This window comes from Papilio xuthus, unplaced genomic scaffold (genome assembly GCF_000836235.2).
Source record: "Papilio xuthus unplaced genomic scaffold, Pxut_1.1 DF826938.1, whole genome shotgun sequence".
NCBI lineage: Eukaryota > Metazoa > Arthropoda > Insecta > Lepidoptera > Papilionidae > Papilio > Papilio xuthus.
The window spans coordinates 1354537-1371843 of NW_013531711.1; the positions used below are offsets into that span (position 1 = coordinate 1354537).

At 34.5% G+C, this 17307-nt stretch overlaps 1 protein-coding gene across 3 annotated transcripts; it reads left to right on the forward strand.

Annotated features, from left to right (window-relative positions):
- The first annotated feature begins 3744 nt into the window (after positions 1 to 3744).
- Positions 3745 to 16348, forward strand: Cep164 (centrosomal protein 164). Of its 3 annotated transcripts, XM_013317627.1 has the most exons (22): positions 3745 to 3946; positions 4206 to 4317; positions 4570 to 4717; positions 4974 to 5418; positions 5708 to 5918; positions 6170 to 6486; positions 6714 to 6897; positions 7164 to 8103; positions 8560 to 8737; positions 9122 to 9279; positions 9695 to 9874; positions 10371 to 10471; positions 10877 to 11039; positions 11640 to 11766; positions 12322 to 12393; positions 12508 to 12577; positions 12654 to 12787; positions 13159 to 13316; positions 13898 to 14056; positions 14746 to 14908; positions 15534 to 15598; positions 16059 to 16348. In XM_013317627.1, the coding sequence occupies exons 1-22, from the start codon at positions 3880 to 3882 to the stop codon at positions 16140 to 16142; spliced, it is 4236 nt and encodes a 1411-aa protein (XP_013173081.1). In that variant the 5' UTR covers positions 3745 to 3879; the 3' UTR covers positions 16143 to 16348. The 3 variants fall into 3 exon arrangements, with proteins under 3 accessions (XP_013173081.1, XP_013173082.1, XP_013173083.1); XM_013317628.1 differs by lacking the exon at positions 13898 to 14056; XM_013317629.1 differs by lacking the exons at positions 13159 to 13316; positions 13898 to 14056; positions 14746 to 14908; positions 15534 to 15598; positions 16059 to 16348 and having other exon boundaries at positions 11640 to 11771; positions 12654 to 12744.
- Positions 16349 to 17307: the final 959 nt, after the last annotated feature.

The window sequence follows — 17307 nt, forward strand, 5'->3', positions numbered from 1 at the left end:
AAGAAGAAGAGGAAGAAGAAGAAGAGGAAGAAGAAGAAGAGGAAGAAGAAGAAGAGGAAGAAGAAGAAGAAGAAGAAGAAGAAGAAGAAGAAGAAGAAGAAGAAGAAGAAGAAGAAGAAGAAGAAGGAGGAAGGAAGGAAGGCCACGAGACCAAACTAGCATATATGATGACAAACTTAAATTTGATGTTGGTTTTATCTACCTAATATCTGTCATCCGCGTCGAACACTTTTATAGATATATATATATAGATGTGTAACCTATAGATTTAGTGTTTTATATTAGTTTGATGTTAATAATATGTCAATTTTTAGAAATATGTATTCGACACTAATATAAAATATACACTAGCATAATAAGATTTTCTCGAAATTGGGAAATGCAGTGTACAGAAAATAAAAATATACTAAAATATAGGGAATTAAGTATTAAGTACAAAAGATAAAAAAAATACCATTTAGTGAAAAATATGAAACAATAAAAATGTGAGCCGTCACGGGACGCCTGGCAGATGTGAAACATCGCCATTATTTTGTAAAAGTAATATGCAGAAAAGAATATATTGTGATAGGAACTAAATATGTCATAATGATAAAATAAAATATTACGATTTTTGATTAACGATGACTATTTATTGAATAAACATTTATTTTCATTAAATACAAACACTATAGGTATTCGAGCTCAGTGTAGCGAGAAAGATGGCTTAACGCCAGATCGAGTGGGAGAGAATCGCACAGTCGATTGCGCATGGCGACGCGTCGCCACACCGTACACACTACTGCATATAGACTGTATATATACACCATCGTATAGCATGGCGACGCGTCGCCACGGCATGCGTCGCCACGCCAGAAATCGGTTTTACGTGCGGCTATACTATATATAATCAATTTTGATGTTTCACATCAAAATTAATTTATTAAATTTGGATTTTACAAATATCACAACTTATAACATAGCTTAAACTTTTTTGAACTAAGTAATAAAAAATAAACAGAGATTGTATACAATTTTCTTACAAGTAATATAAATTTCAACACAGGTACTTTACCCCAAAATGATACCTCCTAAGCTCATTATTTGTCTCGTTAAGGAATCGATAGGTTAAACATCTATGGAGAATAGTAGTAACAAAAGTGTTAATATGCGGAATCTTTAGGTTCATGATAATTTTATGAATTTATTTGAGAAGTAAAACTTAAATATTGTATTCTATTTTTACATTACATAATATTTATCATGACTTGTACATTTGCAATGTTTTGATAGGAAAAGTTTGGATTAGGGGACTATTTGGAGCGTTGGCAGTGCAGTTGGCGTTTGACCGGATCATATTTTACATATCCAGGTACGATCTCCGCTATATAGTAATGCGTTCTTCGAATTTCTTGCTAACATCCATCCGACATTCTTACTGTAATTACAAATTGAATACAACTGCATATATATTCAAAGATATGTGTGAAGTCAACCAACCCTCACTGGCTCTGCGTTGTTGAATAAGACCTAGTCGCATTCCTGAGGGCAGGCTCCGAGCTCCTCCGTGGAGTAGTGTGTCCGTATAGTGAGCTTGATGATGACGATTTGTTTTGCTTCAATACATATTGCCTTGTTAGCAATTTTCTAAATATTTTACCAACAGATAGGAGCTAATCTCTTTCCAGTGTTATTCTATTTCTTCCGACGAGAGTGACACTACTACTCCAGTTCTATCAGAAAATATAACCTATCAAATAAACAAACTGGAACAAATAAGCATTTATCAAAGTTGGGGTATTTTGTTGGTGAACTAAACAATAATGGTATTATTACGAAAGCAGTGAGCATTATGTTGCGTTCTTAAAATATGTTCGCTTTAGTCAGAAGATTAAATTAAAGTTGCAATTAACGAAATGGTTTTATTTTTCCTCGAATAATACTTTCAAACCAAAGAGTATAATAAGTATACTATAGAAAGAGGGGCAACTCGCACGAAGTCGTGGATCCACGGCGATTGTGGCGCTCCATGCGTATAATCGGTGAACTAATTTTTTTTTTGGTACCTATATACTTAGGCACACATATTTAGCTCACTATAATAATAACTGATAAGTGGGAATCTAATTAATGAAGTTAAAATTGACATTAAATCAATGTTCAAAAATAATATACCCACTTATCAGTAATTATTATAGTGAGCCGATATCAAGTAGCCTTCTATGAAATACCTCTATTAAAATGATCCTAATATTATTGGGGAAATAAAAACAAAATATTTTTAAATTTTTGTACAATATTTATTATATTTCTACATAACTTAATTTTAAATATATGCAAGTACATATACATTAATGAATTTCAAGATATCAACCCAATAATATAATTTTTAATATATATATATATATATATATATATATATATATATATATATATATATATATATATATATATATATATATATATATATATATATATATATATATATATATATATATATATATATATATATTAAAAATTATATTATTATATATATATATTTGAAAATTACATTTATGGTAATGAATAGTATAGCGCGGTTACAAAAGAATGCATACCCTGTAATTAAAACCAAACCCCAAAATATTTTCAGTCACATGCAATCTGGCAACTGGCAATTTGTAGTTATTTGCGAGTTTAAACACTCTGAACATATTCTCTTACAACATAGGCAAGCAAATTTTTCTTTTCAATAAAAAATTACAAATAAAAAAATATATTTTTTACATATACACACATGGACCCACCTACTAATTTCAGACACATCAGTTTATGGCTCTATAATTCCAGTGATTGGCACACATTTTCTAAACATCACTGACCGTCTCGCAGGAAGGGGGAAACCGTGTATATATGCACCTACAACAAACAAACAGAATGTGATTTCATGTCAAGTATAGGAACTGTTATGTAAAATGTATTAGAAGTAGGGCACCATTCAATATGATTATAAATCAAAGTAAGTATAAATCACTGTGGTGCTAAAAACTACACCAAAATACGAAAATATTTAAGTGTTCAAATGAGTCTGACGTATGGGAATAACATGAAAATTTTTATTGAATTGTAACTTACCATAATCAGTCCATCTAAAACACAGTTTTGAACAACGTCGTTTTTCACGAAAACACATTTTAATTAAAAACAAAATGAATGAAACAACATTTAACTAAGAATACAAGAACAGAAATAGAAATACGAAAAAACGTAGCGGTTTGATAACACATGTCTCGATGATACAAATGATGTTTCTTCTTCTTAGCCATGAGATGAAATGATGTTTACCAAGATTTAAAAGGTGGCGCCACTTTCCATACAAATCGTCCTTCTTATAAGTTTCCACCCCCTGTTTCAAACGTCAAAAAGGAAACTGACTTATTGTTTTTTTTAGGTTGGTAGCAACGTAGACTTGTTCATAATATTGCTAGCATTGAAAATGACAATTTTTATTCTCCGTTTGTGTATCTAATTAATCAAGAGTCCCGTCTCTTATTTTATTTCCTCTTTGACTTTGAAAAATCCAGAAAACAAAAGTAAAATATGTAATATTTTCTTGATAGAAGCAAAATCTAACACAAATTCGCATTCATTTGGATGTTGAGAAACATTGGATAAACGAAAAAGTAAAACATAGGATTTGGTATATCATAGACATTCATTATGTTTAAAATCCAATAAGAGCGGATTTTTTTAATTTTAATCAAAGATTATAGAGTAATGTCAAAATTTTCGTCGGCCCCGGATTTGGTGATTATTGTCGTAATTATTTAAATTATGGAAAATTCAGTTTTATTAAATAACAATCTCTTTCATATTTTCGAAAAAGCTTTATGCGAGCAGTGAAATAAAATATGATTTAAAATGTCGTCACCGTCAGCTATAGTGTGTCGTGAAATATTCGATGAAAGTAGTCAACCGTCGGCCGATGGTTTGTATTGTTTATTTTATAATATTTTATTTTACTCAGAAATAAATAGAAGAACACGTAAAAAATGAAGGGGTCTGTTTAATTAATACTGATGGGAACCGTGTGATTTTTAATATTTATTTGTAGTTTTTGATGCTTACAAATATCTCCATTTCTTTGTAATCCAAAGAATGTATTTTGGATAGAGAGACAAGCTTTTTAAGTAGTATTTGATTCCTAAATTTCGTAATATTGATTGAATTCTAATGTTTTATTACAGAAATATCAGAATATGCCCAACAATTGGGTATTGATCCAGAAAGTGAGAGCCATCTCCTGCCTTTGGCGCGGGAAGGTCTTATGCAAGCTCTGCCACCTCCCTGGAAGGCATAGTTAGTGAAGTTTTCTCCTTTTGTATCTAAGATTTGTATATTTATTATTTAAAATATATACAGAGCTTTACATAAGTGTATATTGAAGGATTTTTATTTTTGTAATTTATTAGGTGTTTGGTTAATGATATTGTGAGACATTGATTTTCAATTTAAAGTAATGACAATGAATTTATTAGAAATTGTATTAGTGATTGAAATGTTTCCCATTTGCCCAGTTCCCATTTATGTCTTAACTTTTTTGTTGTACAGTTTTGATGAAAAGCTCCAAACTCATTACTATTATAATGAAGACACAAAAAATACACAATGGGAACATCCTTTAGATACAGTCTATAGGGAGCTGGTGAAGAAGGCAAGAGATGCCTCAATGCATGATGATACTTGTGCTTCTGTGCAGGTAAGTAGAATTATTAACACATTCAATGTCAGTATGTTTTATTTGTACTGAAGTGTACATTCAGGCTATATAGATTAGATTTCAAATTCAAAATTCGTTACAATTAATATTTTATTTTACTTAAAATGATAAATGTTTGTCCATAATTTATGTAAGTATTAAGTTATATTTATGCTTAAGTTAATCAGTAAATTAAAGTATAAATAGCACTTGTGATTATTGTAATCAATTGTATATATTATTTTAATTTCGACAGGAACTACCTACTTCTGAGGACAATACGAAAAATCTCGAACGTGTTGAAACAAAAGTTGAAAGTGATGATGACGATCTATCAACGGACAGCGAAAATCATCCGTCCGATGTTAAAGATGCTGTGAACGCCGCCCAACGTCGCTTAACCCCTCTCGGACGACCTCCACTCGCCCCTCTATCTAGGCTAGACAAAAAACTGAGTGATTTAAGAATATCGCCTTTAAGACGTAGCGTTGAAGGTCCAATTTCTCCTAAACCAGCTTTAGTTAGGAATACATCAGATAGAGATTTGTTTAGTCGACCGACTTTTGAAAGGCCAAAAATGCTGTTTAAACAACAATCAGAGATTATAGACCTTAAGATGCATGTACTTAGTAGTCCGGAAGAGGAAAACTTCAGCCCACTCTTATCAACTGCCAAGATAGACAAGGGGTTGCCATTTTCAGGTAATAAAATTTATATAAATTATTATTAATTAATTTGTTACCACTACTTTCCATACATTCCACTACTGAACTATATTTTGTAGTTCAGTCAATAACTTATAGCTATTAGAAGTAATTTATTAGTGCCAATAACCTAATGGTTAATGGTATGGATTTCCAATCATGTGGTCGAGAGTTCGAATCCATTTGACTATTGTAAACCATATTCTAGCACATGCCTAAAGCATAGTTCGAATGATAGAAGAAATATTATTATGTAACCATATTTACTTTGACGTGTTTTTTTAAGGTAAAGGAAACATGTTTATGAGGCTTTGTAAATCAGATTTGCCAAGTCCAGATACAGAGAAGTCGCTACCAGGTGATTCTGTAACTAAAAGCGATCCACCGAAAGGTATACTAAGAGAAAAATCAGATTCCTTCCAAAGAAAACATGAGAGTGCGATTTTGGGAAGACCAAAGCAAACTTACAGTTTTGATGAAGATAAAAAAAGTGTCAGGTAAGAGTTTGGTAGACCTTGGGTTTTCACTTCTGAAATATACAAAAACGTTCTTTCTTCTCATAGAAGATTATGAGAAGGAAGAGAATATTGTTTCTAGTGTTTCGGCATTGAAGACTAAATAATTAAAATGCAAAAAATTAACACTAAAGATACGCATATTTAAAAAAGAAAATAATTTACTATTTATTTTTAAATATACATGATTGTACTTCTTTTTTAGTTTTTATCAATTTTAAATTAATTTCCAGATTTAAATTAGAAAATGTTCCGGAACCTACTGTTAGTCCAGGATCTAACAGTTCATCAGATCAAAATGAAGGCCAGAGTTCTATTATAAGTGCTCCTCCTGTGTCCATACCATCAACTCTTGTTTCTTCACCTATTATCCCATCATCACCTGTTGTCCCTTCACCAGTACCCTTATCACCAAGTCCATCCCCTGTGCCGACAATGTTAAATAATGTTCATCTCTCGCCTTTAGTAGCTAGACCTCCTTTACCACCTCGGCCACATATAGCCGAAAGTCCTAGAGAACCCAAGAGTAGCTCCGAGAAAGATTCATTTGGTAAGTTGTATAAATATTTTACTTTTTTATAAATGCCAAAGTTTTTGATGGATGTATGTATGATCTCTATCAAGTAATTCTACAAGATCCTACCTGATTTGGAAGAAATTCGAAACAAAAGTTCTTTTTTTTTTTCAAGCAATAAAGGGCCTATACCAACCATTTAAAAAGTAGACTAAAGGTAAATTAGACAGAGTCGTATAAACTGAACCTCTTTGTAATTACAGATGGGGATAGTCGTGACAAATCACCGAGAAGACGTCTTTTAAAACCCTCCCCTTCTGACTATATAAAACCTGATTTATTCCAAAAGAACTTCCAGAAGATATCCGATCTAGTACGTCGGGGAGACGGAGACTCAGCTCCAGTGAACATTGAAGAACCTGGCTCTGATAAGGAAGGTAGACCTAGGTAAGATGACGTAGTTACAAATTATTAAAATTAACAATTTCTGATGCATCTATGTATCTTTTTTAGGCAACTTTGCACTGTTTTGTGAGCTATATTTATATAAGTCGTCGCCCGCGACTCCGCCCGCACGGTATTAAAAAAAACTTAATTAGTAGCCCATATGTTCTTCCAGACTATGTTCTACATCTATACCAAATTTCAGCTAGATCCATCCATCCATCCAAACATTTTCATTTATAATTACTAAGATTAAAATATTTCAACAGATCACCTATGATACCACAGAAGAATAAAATATCTATAAATCTAATGGAAAGTATAGATTCGGAAACGTCAATCGATTCTCCTGATAGAGAATTCGCTAACATCGATCTTAATGATCTTGATGAATCGAATGAAAGCCACGAAAGTCAAAAGAAAGATAAATCCGATAAAAGCATAGACAATGAGAAAAGTCCCAAAGAAAGTGAGGATTCATTGCACAATCATTCCAAGACGTCAGAGCCAAGTCCGATTAGACCTCAGAGAATTTCAGACATGCCTATTCCACAGATAAAAGTCCCGAAATTAGATTTCCTGTCTAAACAATCTAAATTCACACATTCCGATTCTGAGGATTCGAGAAAATCTAACAGAGAAGACGAAGTTAAAACAACACCTAGATCTAATAGCATTGATATACCAAAAGATATAAAAACTCAAATCAAATTATCTCCCACACCTAGTTTGGGTTCTGATAGATCGTCAAGGTTGGACTTTGGCAAAAACTTTTCACCACTATCCACATTTAAACCGTTAAAATTGACAACACAGAATAAATCATCGGATTCAATGAGTCTAGGTAAAACGAGTCCTAGATTAGACGGAGTTATTATATCACAAGGCAAAAGTAGTTCAGATAATGTAGTCGTAGTGTACCAATTTGAAACCCAGGAAGAAAGTTGTTCAAAACCAATTAAATCTCCCTTAATACCCGATATGGGTACCAGAGATTTTATAGAAAGAAATAGAAACGATGAAAAAAGACGATTGGAATTATCGTTGCAAAAAGAGTTGGAGTTAATAAGAATGGAGTGGTCCGCTAAAGAGAAGAAAATGAGAGCGGAGTTACAGGAGGAGATAAAAGAAGCGGAACAAAAGTTTTTGACTGAAAAGAGAATAAGACTTAATGAACAGGCAGACCGACATAAAAGAGACATGGAAGAGGTAAGATACTTCTTTAATATTTAGTTTAAAAAGTTAACTTACAGTTTCTTCTTTAATTTTATTTTTGTTCTGTTAATTTTTTTTACTAGTAACTATTAATGTACTGTCAGAGAATTTAGCAGTGTTCTACTAAAATTATATTTGCCTTGTTCATTGCAACAAGACAAACTCCACCCTTTCTTACAAAATAAACAATTTCGTAGCAGTAAGTTGCGCAAACGACGGCATAATATTAAGCAATTAGTAGTGAGCCAATGAATGAACTTTGGCATACAAAATGTTCAAACGATTTACGCTTTTAAGGTGGAATACAGCCTGTTTCTCTAATTGTACACAGTTTTATACATAACTTATAAGAAACCAATAATTTTAGCTATGAATATTTCTTCAGTAATAACCGTAATATTATTAATTTAAATTTTAGTATATTTATTGAGTATTTAAATATATTTCCAGGAGTTATCTACAGCGGAACATAATCACAAACAAATGTTGCAAGATGCACTCAACAAGCTGGAGAAACGTCATCAGGAGCAAGTGGAGGCTACGGAGACACAACATGCAGAGAACATGGCGCGGCTCCGGGAAGATTATAAGATTAAATTGGCGGATGAAACTGAAAGTTTGGAAATTGGTATGTTACACATCGAACTTACATATTAGACAATTTGTTGGCCACTTCTGTTTTCTTCTATGTCCTATTATCCATAATCTTTCGTATCAATTTACTTTGAGATATTTTTCTAATGATGTGTGAAATATTTATACTTATAGTCAGATAAATTTATTTGGCCTGGTTAGTTATAATAGTGTTTAGTTATGTTAGAAAATTTGGTATAATTTTTATACCAGCCACACAAGTCAAGACAGCTATAATACAAGTATCTTATGACATTTTAACATTGGGCACTCATATGTTGTACTTTAGTTTTTATGTCCCCGGGGCCAAAAAAGTTATACCAATATTTCTATATTCAAAGAGGGATATTTATTATTATGCTTGTTTTATTTTTAACAGATAATGAACGAGCTCTTTGTGAATTGAGAGAACAATTACAAATGAGTTTGAATAGAGAGAGAACGCGAATGATAGAAGAGAACAGAGCTACTATAGAGACTTTGAGAGAAGAGCACACTACAAGGATTACTGAACTAAGACACGACTATAGAGCTGAGGTAAATTATATTTTAATACTTTGTATCAATATAATATTGTGTTTTGTATGAAATTTTTAATTTGTAATAATGTGAAGCAATATATAACAATATTGCATCGGTGATTTCTTTTTTTAAACACTAAAGATATTCGAAAACAAACAAAAAACATGGATTCTTCCAAACGACTGAATTCGATTCACAATACGTTTGAAGTACGAATGATAATTTGCGTCAAAATTGACTTATTAACACGTTAAACGCCACTCCGGGCACCGGTGACCGGATCGCTGTCTGCATATAAGCGCCGAGTAGGGGCACCTGTGATTTTTTCTATTTCTACTGAGGCATTTTAGGTGTTAAATTGGCGCACATATACAGTTGTATATAAAATAAAACTGTGATGTCCAGTTAACGAAGTAGTTGGTTGTGGTAGGTGGAGAGACTGCGCGGTCAGCACGCGTGCCACGTGGAGGAGGTGCGCGCGCGTCTGGCGGGCGAGCGCGCGGCCGCAGCACGCAGCGCGCGCACCTCCCCGCACGAGCGTGACCGCGCGCTCGCAGACAAGTACCGCTGTCTCAAGGAGAAGTATGCACGACTCAAGCACGACGTTAAGGTAACCATTTCTTACCACTTAACGCCTGTGAAAATTAAATGAGCATATAATTGGGAACCTATATTAAGTTAGGGGTGACTAGGCTTTAGACGCAAAAAAGTGGGCATAGCAAATTGAAAGTCCGTGGCCAAAGTTAGACCTAAATGGAAAAAGTTGCTGGACCAAGCCAAGGCCACAAAGGACTGTAGAGCTACAAGAAGAAGACTAGGCCTGAGTCGACCTGAGAAGTAAACAAAGTACATTCGCTCCGAAGCGATTTCATAACGAATATCAATTATATATAGAATTAACACGGTAAAATCGCGTGATTTATCGATCGTTATTGTCAATCGAATGCCTTTTGGCTAGTTCCTCTAGTGACAAAATATATATTTGTATTTGAGGTGTCGCAAATCGTTCTGATATGTTGTATTCAAAGAGATGGATCGTGTTTGCTTTTTCGTAGTTGCTTTAGATGAATTGCTATGCAAATTGATTCCCTTTTTTTGAATTTCAGATGTCGATAGAACGTCGCAACAAACGCCGTGAGATGAGCATGACCACCGGCTCCGAAACTGAGAAATCAAACTCACATAAAGCTACGCAATCTATTGAGAAGTAAGATAATCTTGTTGTTTGACTAGCTGTCGCCCGCGACTCAGTCCACGCGGAATAAAAAAAATAGCCTATATGTTCTTCCAGGCTGTGTTCTAAATGTATGTCAAATTTCAGCGAGATACATGCAGTTTGTTCTGGAGACATCTTGTAACAAACATCCATCCATGGAAATATTCGCATTTATAAGACTAGCTGAAGGCAGCTATTCAGTTCGCCCGAAAATGTAAAAAAAAGTTAATTAGTAGCCTATATGTTCTTCCAGGCTATGTTCTACATCTATGTCAAATTTTATCAAAATCGAAATGCAGCTGTTCGTTCATACACAAACATTCAGATTTATAATATTAGTAATTGAATGATCGAATGATTATTTGAATGACTGAATGATATTAATGTTCCATACAGATGTAAAGAGGCGAATGAGAAGAGTATAAGCGTGGTGATCGAGACAGAGCCAAGAGTTATACGCAATAATAACACTGTCAGATGCAATGACAATGAAACATCCGCGTCAGAGAGCAACGCACATAAATCTGATAATAACAATGAATGGAAACTAAAGACTAACGTAAGTGCTACATATTTATAAAAGTAACTGCAAAAATACCTTTGTATATGTAGGTTTTCACTGTTGAAAAACTTGTATAAAAACATTTTCTCTCATTATGTTTGAATATACAAGGCAACATGTTTCAACATAAGTGTGAGCGGTGTGATTTAAATATCAAATTTTCCAGTCTACAGCTTGATTAATCCAATGAACTAAAATCTAAAATTAATGGATTAATTGCATACAACTCTTAAGAAACGATTTATTCGATTTTTATTCTGTACTTAATTTAAGTGGAACACAGCTATTGAGCTTTTCAAATATCTTGGCTCGGTACATAATACGAAACGCTTTTTATACTATGTTATGTGGGAGGGGTTGAGAGAACTATGCATAACAGATGACCTTGAACCTATAAAAAGGTTGAAACGACTAATACTAATAAAGCGCCAATAGCTTAATGGTTAAGGGTACGGATTTCAGATCACCGTCGGGGGTTTGAATCCCGCCATTCGACTAGGATCATGTAGCACAAGCTAAGACTTTAGTTGATAAAAGAAATATTAGTAAATTTACAAAAAAAAATACTTGCATAAGTTTGATTTATTTTATTTCTAGATTTTACAATCAGCGGAGTCGTCACTAACATCGGGGGCGAAGGCACCGCGCAGACGCACCGCAGTCGCATTCCGCGAGCCGCCGCGCTCTGACCGCGACCGCGACCGCGACCGCGATAGAGATGCGGGTAATGTAAGACTTCATACATATTCATACAACTATTTACTTTACTTATTACCTGTTTTTTGGAACAAATATGACACTAACGCCATCTATGGTTATTTGTAGTAAACAAAATATTAGCACATCACTGTCATACATACATGAAATGGTGCAAATGGTTTAGAAGGACAAAACACAGAATTTCCGATATATCTTACTAATATTATTATTTAAGCGCCAATAGCCTAATGGTTAGAGGTACGGATTTCCGATCACGAGGTCGGGGGTTCGAATCCCACTATTCGACTATTGTCGTAACACCATATCCTAGCACAAGCCCAGAGTTTAGTTGGAATGGTAGAAAGAAATATTAGTAAATTTACAAAAATCTGCTAATATTAAAAAAAATATATATTAAAGCAAAAATTTAGATGGATGGATGGATATTTGTTGGAAGGTATCTCCAGAACAGATGCATAGATCTCGCTGATATTTGGCATAGATGTAGAGCATCGTGTAGGCTAATTAATATACATATATTATAAATGGAATATAGTTATTACGATACAATAATTTGCAGGAGCTACAACCGACTACCAAGACTCATCAGACGCGACAACAGCAGACGAAAAGCCCAAAGAAACTATTAATGGTATATTTATTAATTTTTAAATAATTTCGTATTCTTAATTTATTTTTATTTTCATTCTTAAATGTTTAAAGTAAAATTTAAGTGTAAGTAAATAAATTTAAAATAAATCCATAGGTCACGGTCGTCGGCGATGTTTCACAAGATTAAAATCTGCCTCCACATCTAGACTTAATTATTCACCCAAGTATGTATTTACATAACATAAATTCCTTATTTATTACATACAGATAACATTCAAAATAGCAGTATATTATATACAGACGCGGCGAAGGCTGGTCCAGCCCGTTGGAATCTCTTCGTCAGCAGCTCCGCAAGCTGGACGACTTAGAAGATCAGTTTCCAGACCTAGCCTGCCAGCCTGCGTACAGCCTGCGATATCCCTTCTCCGAATTAGGTATACTTATTAATAACATTACAAATTAATATATTTAATTAGTGATGTTTTAAAAATAATGTTTTGACCTTGAGACTTTCGACTAGGTATCCACCGTTGAAATACTTCTTACTATTACAATATAACTGCGAAAATTTGGATGTATGGATGTTTGTTATTGATCTTCAGAACAGTTTGACGGATGTTGATGAAATTTGGCATAGATATGGTACACAGTCTGGAAGAACACAGGCAAAATTTATCAATACCGCGCGGATTCGCAGGCGACATCTAGTACTTGAATAAAAAAACATGTACCTCTCGTTGTTTTTGTGTTTTTGATGTTTTTTTTAATAGAGCCGATAGTATTTTAAATATATTGATATGTAAAGGTGCGGTGAATACAGCGAATACCCCCGAGCTGGAGTTTGTACGTCACCGCGCACTTGTGGAGCGCGAAGGTATGCGACGTGCGCGCGCAGTGCTCAAGCGACGTCGTGCAGCGCTGCGTGACTCGCGTGCCAACCTCTCCCCGCATCGCGCCACATCGGTATGTATACTGCATATATACTCATCTTATATATTATATTTTTGTGAGTCATTCATCATCAAGTCCGTATTTCCCCACTGAGTCAACCCGAAGTTTGGTGACTAGGTCATAGTCAATCGCGCTGGCTCACTACGGATTGACTTCACACATACACTTCTTTAAAAACAGGATCTTAGCAATCATGGCATTTTTTTTGACAAATTCTTTTTGTTATAAAAAGCCCTATAAGTCCGACATTCTTTGGGCTTTATATTTTCAAGCCAGTAAAGTTAGGGGGTTAATATTCGGAAAAAATGTTATGCGCGAAAGAGACAAATAATGCGAACCAATAGTAGCTAAAGATGGATTGGTTGTCATGGTAACGGTAATTCTCAGCCAATGGTCCTTCGTCGTCACTTGAGCATTTAAATTAAACAAAAATGAATGGATTTTTTTATGGATGAAGCACGGGAGCAGCTAGGACAAACTATCATACTCTAAACTCATGCTTGATACATTTAATTCATACTTATAGTATTCGATGGTCTAACACTAGTGTTGTTAGTAAAGTAAAGGTACGGTTAAATAGAGATATGGTACAGGAGGACCGCGAGAGCACGGAGCTGGAGGTGGCGCTGCACCGCGCGCGCGCCTTGCTCGGGGAGAAGGAGATCCGGCTGCGGCACATCGAGCGCGCGCTGCGTCGTCTCGCTGAGGACCTCCCCTACCCCACCCCACACACGCACCCCCCTCTCATACAGGTCCATACAATATCAACTCTACTCCAATTCAATGAAATTAAATATGTAAATATATATTTATTTTCTATTGGATTCGACTAAAGTTGTTACTAGTTGTGAATGGTTCGCTTCGTTCTTCAATGTTTCATTTCTCGTTGAATTTCTTGGCCATTGGTTATGCTTATGTTCATCATATTTTGTTGTTTATCTTTAGGAATGCGGGTAAATTGTTCTTTACTTGGCTTTCTTTCTTCATTTCAATTCGTTCGTCGTGTTTTTGCGTTTAGATGTTTTCTATTTCTTTGCTAATTTCGTGTTCAATCATTTGTCTTATTTTTTGCATTGGTGGTAAGCTTTATTGATCTCTGATATTGGTTTATTATTGTTTTGATTTTTTTTTTGCCATTGTTTTCAATTTATTAGATTGACATTGACATATCTTGGGTTCCTTAATATAGATCTGTGCGGAGAACAGAATTGATTTTTTTTATCGGAAATAAAAATTGAGCTTTATACGATTGAAACAAGGTTTAGTACACGTCTTTAACACTTGCTAAAAAGACATGCAATTAAAATTCAACTTTCATTCAACCATATAAAGATTAATTTTATTTGAGATTAAATATCTACTCTGCTTCTCACCGGTATGTGAAGTGACAAATTCAAGTAGACATTAATTTTCGAAGACTGATTGTTTGTTGGTGACACAGGAGACGACGACAAGTGAAGCATCTTCAGGCAGCGAGGGCGGGGATGTTGTGGAGGGTGTCGCGGGGCTGGAGACGAGCGGCGCGGTGCTGCGCTCGCTGCGCGCGCTGCACGCCGACGTGCGCGACATCTGGCGAGCACTGGACGCCCGGAGACCAAACACAGGTAAGTCAATTGTGATTCAGATAGATGGCGTTATTAAAAATTGAAATCCTTTAAGAGCGTCGGTGGCTCAGGGGTTAAAGCACTTCACTTGTAATCTGCAGGTCCTGGGTTCGAATCCCGCCATGTACCAATGTGTTTTTCGATTTATATATGTACATTTATCCGACGTTCTTACGGTGAAGGAAAATCTTATCTTGATGCAACCTGCACATATCTGAGAAGTAATTCAAAGATATGTGTGAAGTCAACCAACCTGCACTTGGCCAGCGTGGTTGACTATGGCCTAATCACCCTTTACTTAGGGCAGGCTCCGAACCCCTCATTGGGGACGTGTATAGTGAGCTGATGATGATGAATTGAAATCCTTAGTAAATCGAAGAATAATGTCGTTTCTCTCCGCTGAATTCTCAAATATTCTATAACACGAATTATTAAGACTTTGTAATTCAAACAAAATGTTATTTCCCTGCGTCGACATTTTAGTATATATTTATTCTTAATAGCCAGTAGTTTAAAAAAATCAAACTTTAAATTGAAGTTAGTGAAATGACATCTTATTAGGAATTTACCTTCAAATACTTCATAATTTAAAAAAATGTCTTTAATTATTTACTCGTTGTTTTAGCTTCACCAGAAACCAGTTCCTACAATGTAGCAACTACATCGCAGACTAGGATGACTCTATCCGCAGTAAGTTATAACTTTATTATATAAAAACTATATTTTGTAGAAGTAAAGGTCTCTCCAACAGTGGTAGAGCGAGCTTTAACATGTTCGCAGGAATTGTCCCGGCTCTCCCGGTGAAATACCACGACTACACAGAAGACAGGCCTCAAGTACAGTCTGATGAGTGTGCGTCTCGGAGGCCTAATTTAGTCCTCTTGCCCTTCCCACCCTTTTTCTTATAAGGAAAGGATGGGAAGTGGAAGTGGACTTTCCGGATGAGAGAATGCATGGAAAGGGAAAATATTATCTTTCTGTGCATCCTCTCCTCCGTCGATTAAAGGTAGGCAACGCATATGCAATAGCGTATGTCTATGGGCAACGGTCACTTCGCTATTTCAGCGATTTCAGGTGACCGGTCACTCGTTTGCCAACTTATGATATAAAAAAATAAGGTTCTTTACATAAAGAATGATTAACTTCACAGCCTGATCCAATGATAAATGAGACATCCGATGGAGTGACTGAAAGGGCTAAAGGTCTGCGCGCTTGGCTTCAAACGGCCCCATGAAACTTTCCCGACTGATTCTTGTCTTATAATCTAGTCTATAAATTCCAAATGTATATTTAGAAGTCATATTCCATAGATGTATATTTACTTGTGTTACAATGTTTATTTATGCCGAGAAGTTATGCCAAATATAACCGAATTACACTCTAACAATAGAAAATTATCAATTAATTTTTATAGGACATTTGTTGACAGTTTAAAAACATTACGATATAACTATTTATTTCAATATTCTGTTAGTCTAAAATATGTAACATATTGAAGTTGATAAGTTTAAAAATTGTTTATTTCTTATATTCATAAAATTCTCAGGTTTTTTTTTATAATTGAGGGTATGTTGTTAAAAAAAAGATCCGACTTGAAGGACCACCTCTTGGTCCTTCAAGTCGGATCGGGATTCAGAACGTTGTCTATTTCAAAAATATATCTATCTGTGTGTATTTGAAATTATTTTTGAATGATTTGCTGTGAAAAATGATTGAAAAATTTTCCAAAAAAATTTCTTGTGTCATCATTTTGGCATCCGTATTGTTTTAATTTTTGTAACATTGTCTTCGGACAATGAAAATTTCTGACTAATAAATATATGGTGCTCTTCTTTTTAATGAAATCTCATTTTATATTTACGTAATTTTTATATTAGTACAGTTAATTCTTATATAAATGCACATTAAATATTTGTCGTTGTCTCTTTACAAATTATGGTTGTAAGTTTGCTCTTAAATTGTTAGATAAAGACTGCTTTAAACGATTATATCTCACATCTAGTCCACGTCATTTTATGTTTGTCGAAAATGTAAGTTTAGTTTTTTCTAAAATATCATCAAACATTTACTCAAGTATACTAAAAGAGTAGATGCGTAAAAATATTTAAAAGTAGGTGATATAGTGATATTAAAATAATAAGGAACTATCAAACTCACGTCGACCTGTTGAAAGTTCATCTTTAGGTCGAGTGTTTATTTAGAATTCTTCACGATCGCATCGCGTCTCAGAGAACTACATAAAAAGTCCTTGTCAGACTTTAGCTATCTTTTCTTGTGTTTCCATGCCTTTAAATATTTTTAGATAATTTCTGTACTTTCTGCGATATCAGCGCCATCACCAGGTCAAATAAATTTGTGTGACTCTACGTCATTTTTCCTACATTTAAAGGTCTTGAATA

Bases quoted from the DNA above. Each gene is read 5' to 3' on its own strand.
- Cep164 (XM_013317627.1), top strand. From the start codon at position 3,880: ATGTCGTCACCGTCAGCTATAGTGTGTCGTGAAATATTCGATGAAAGT. The intron at 5,419-5,707 runs GTAATAAAATTT...TGTTTTTTTAAG, and splicing joins CAAGGGGTTGCCATTTTCAG to GTAAAGGAAACATGTTTATG. The intron at 8,104-8,559 runs GTAAGATACTTC...ATATATTTCCAG, and splicing joins ATAAAAGAGACATGGAAGAG to GAGTTATCTACAGCGGAACA.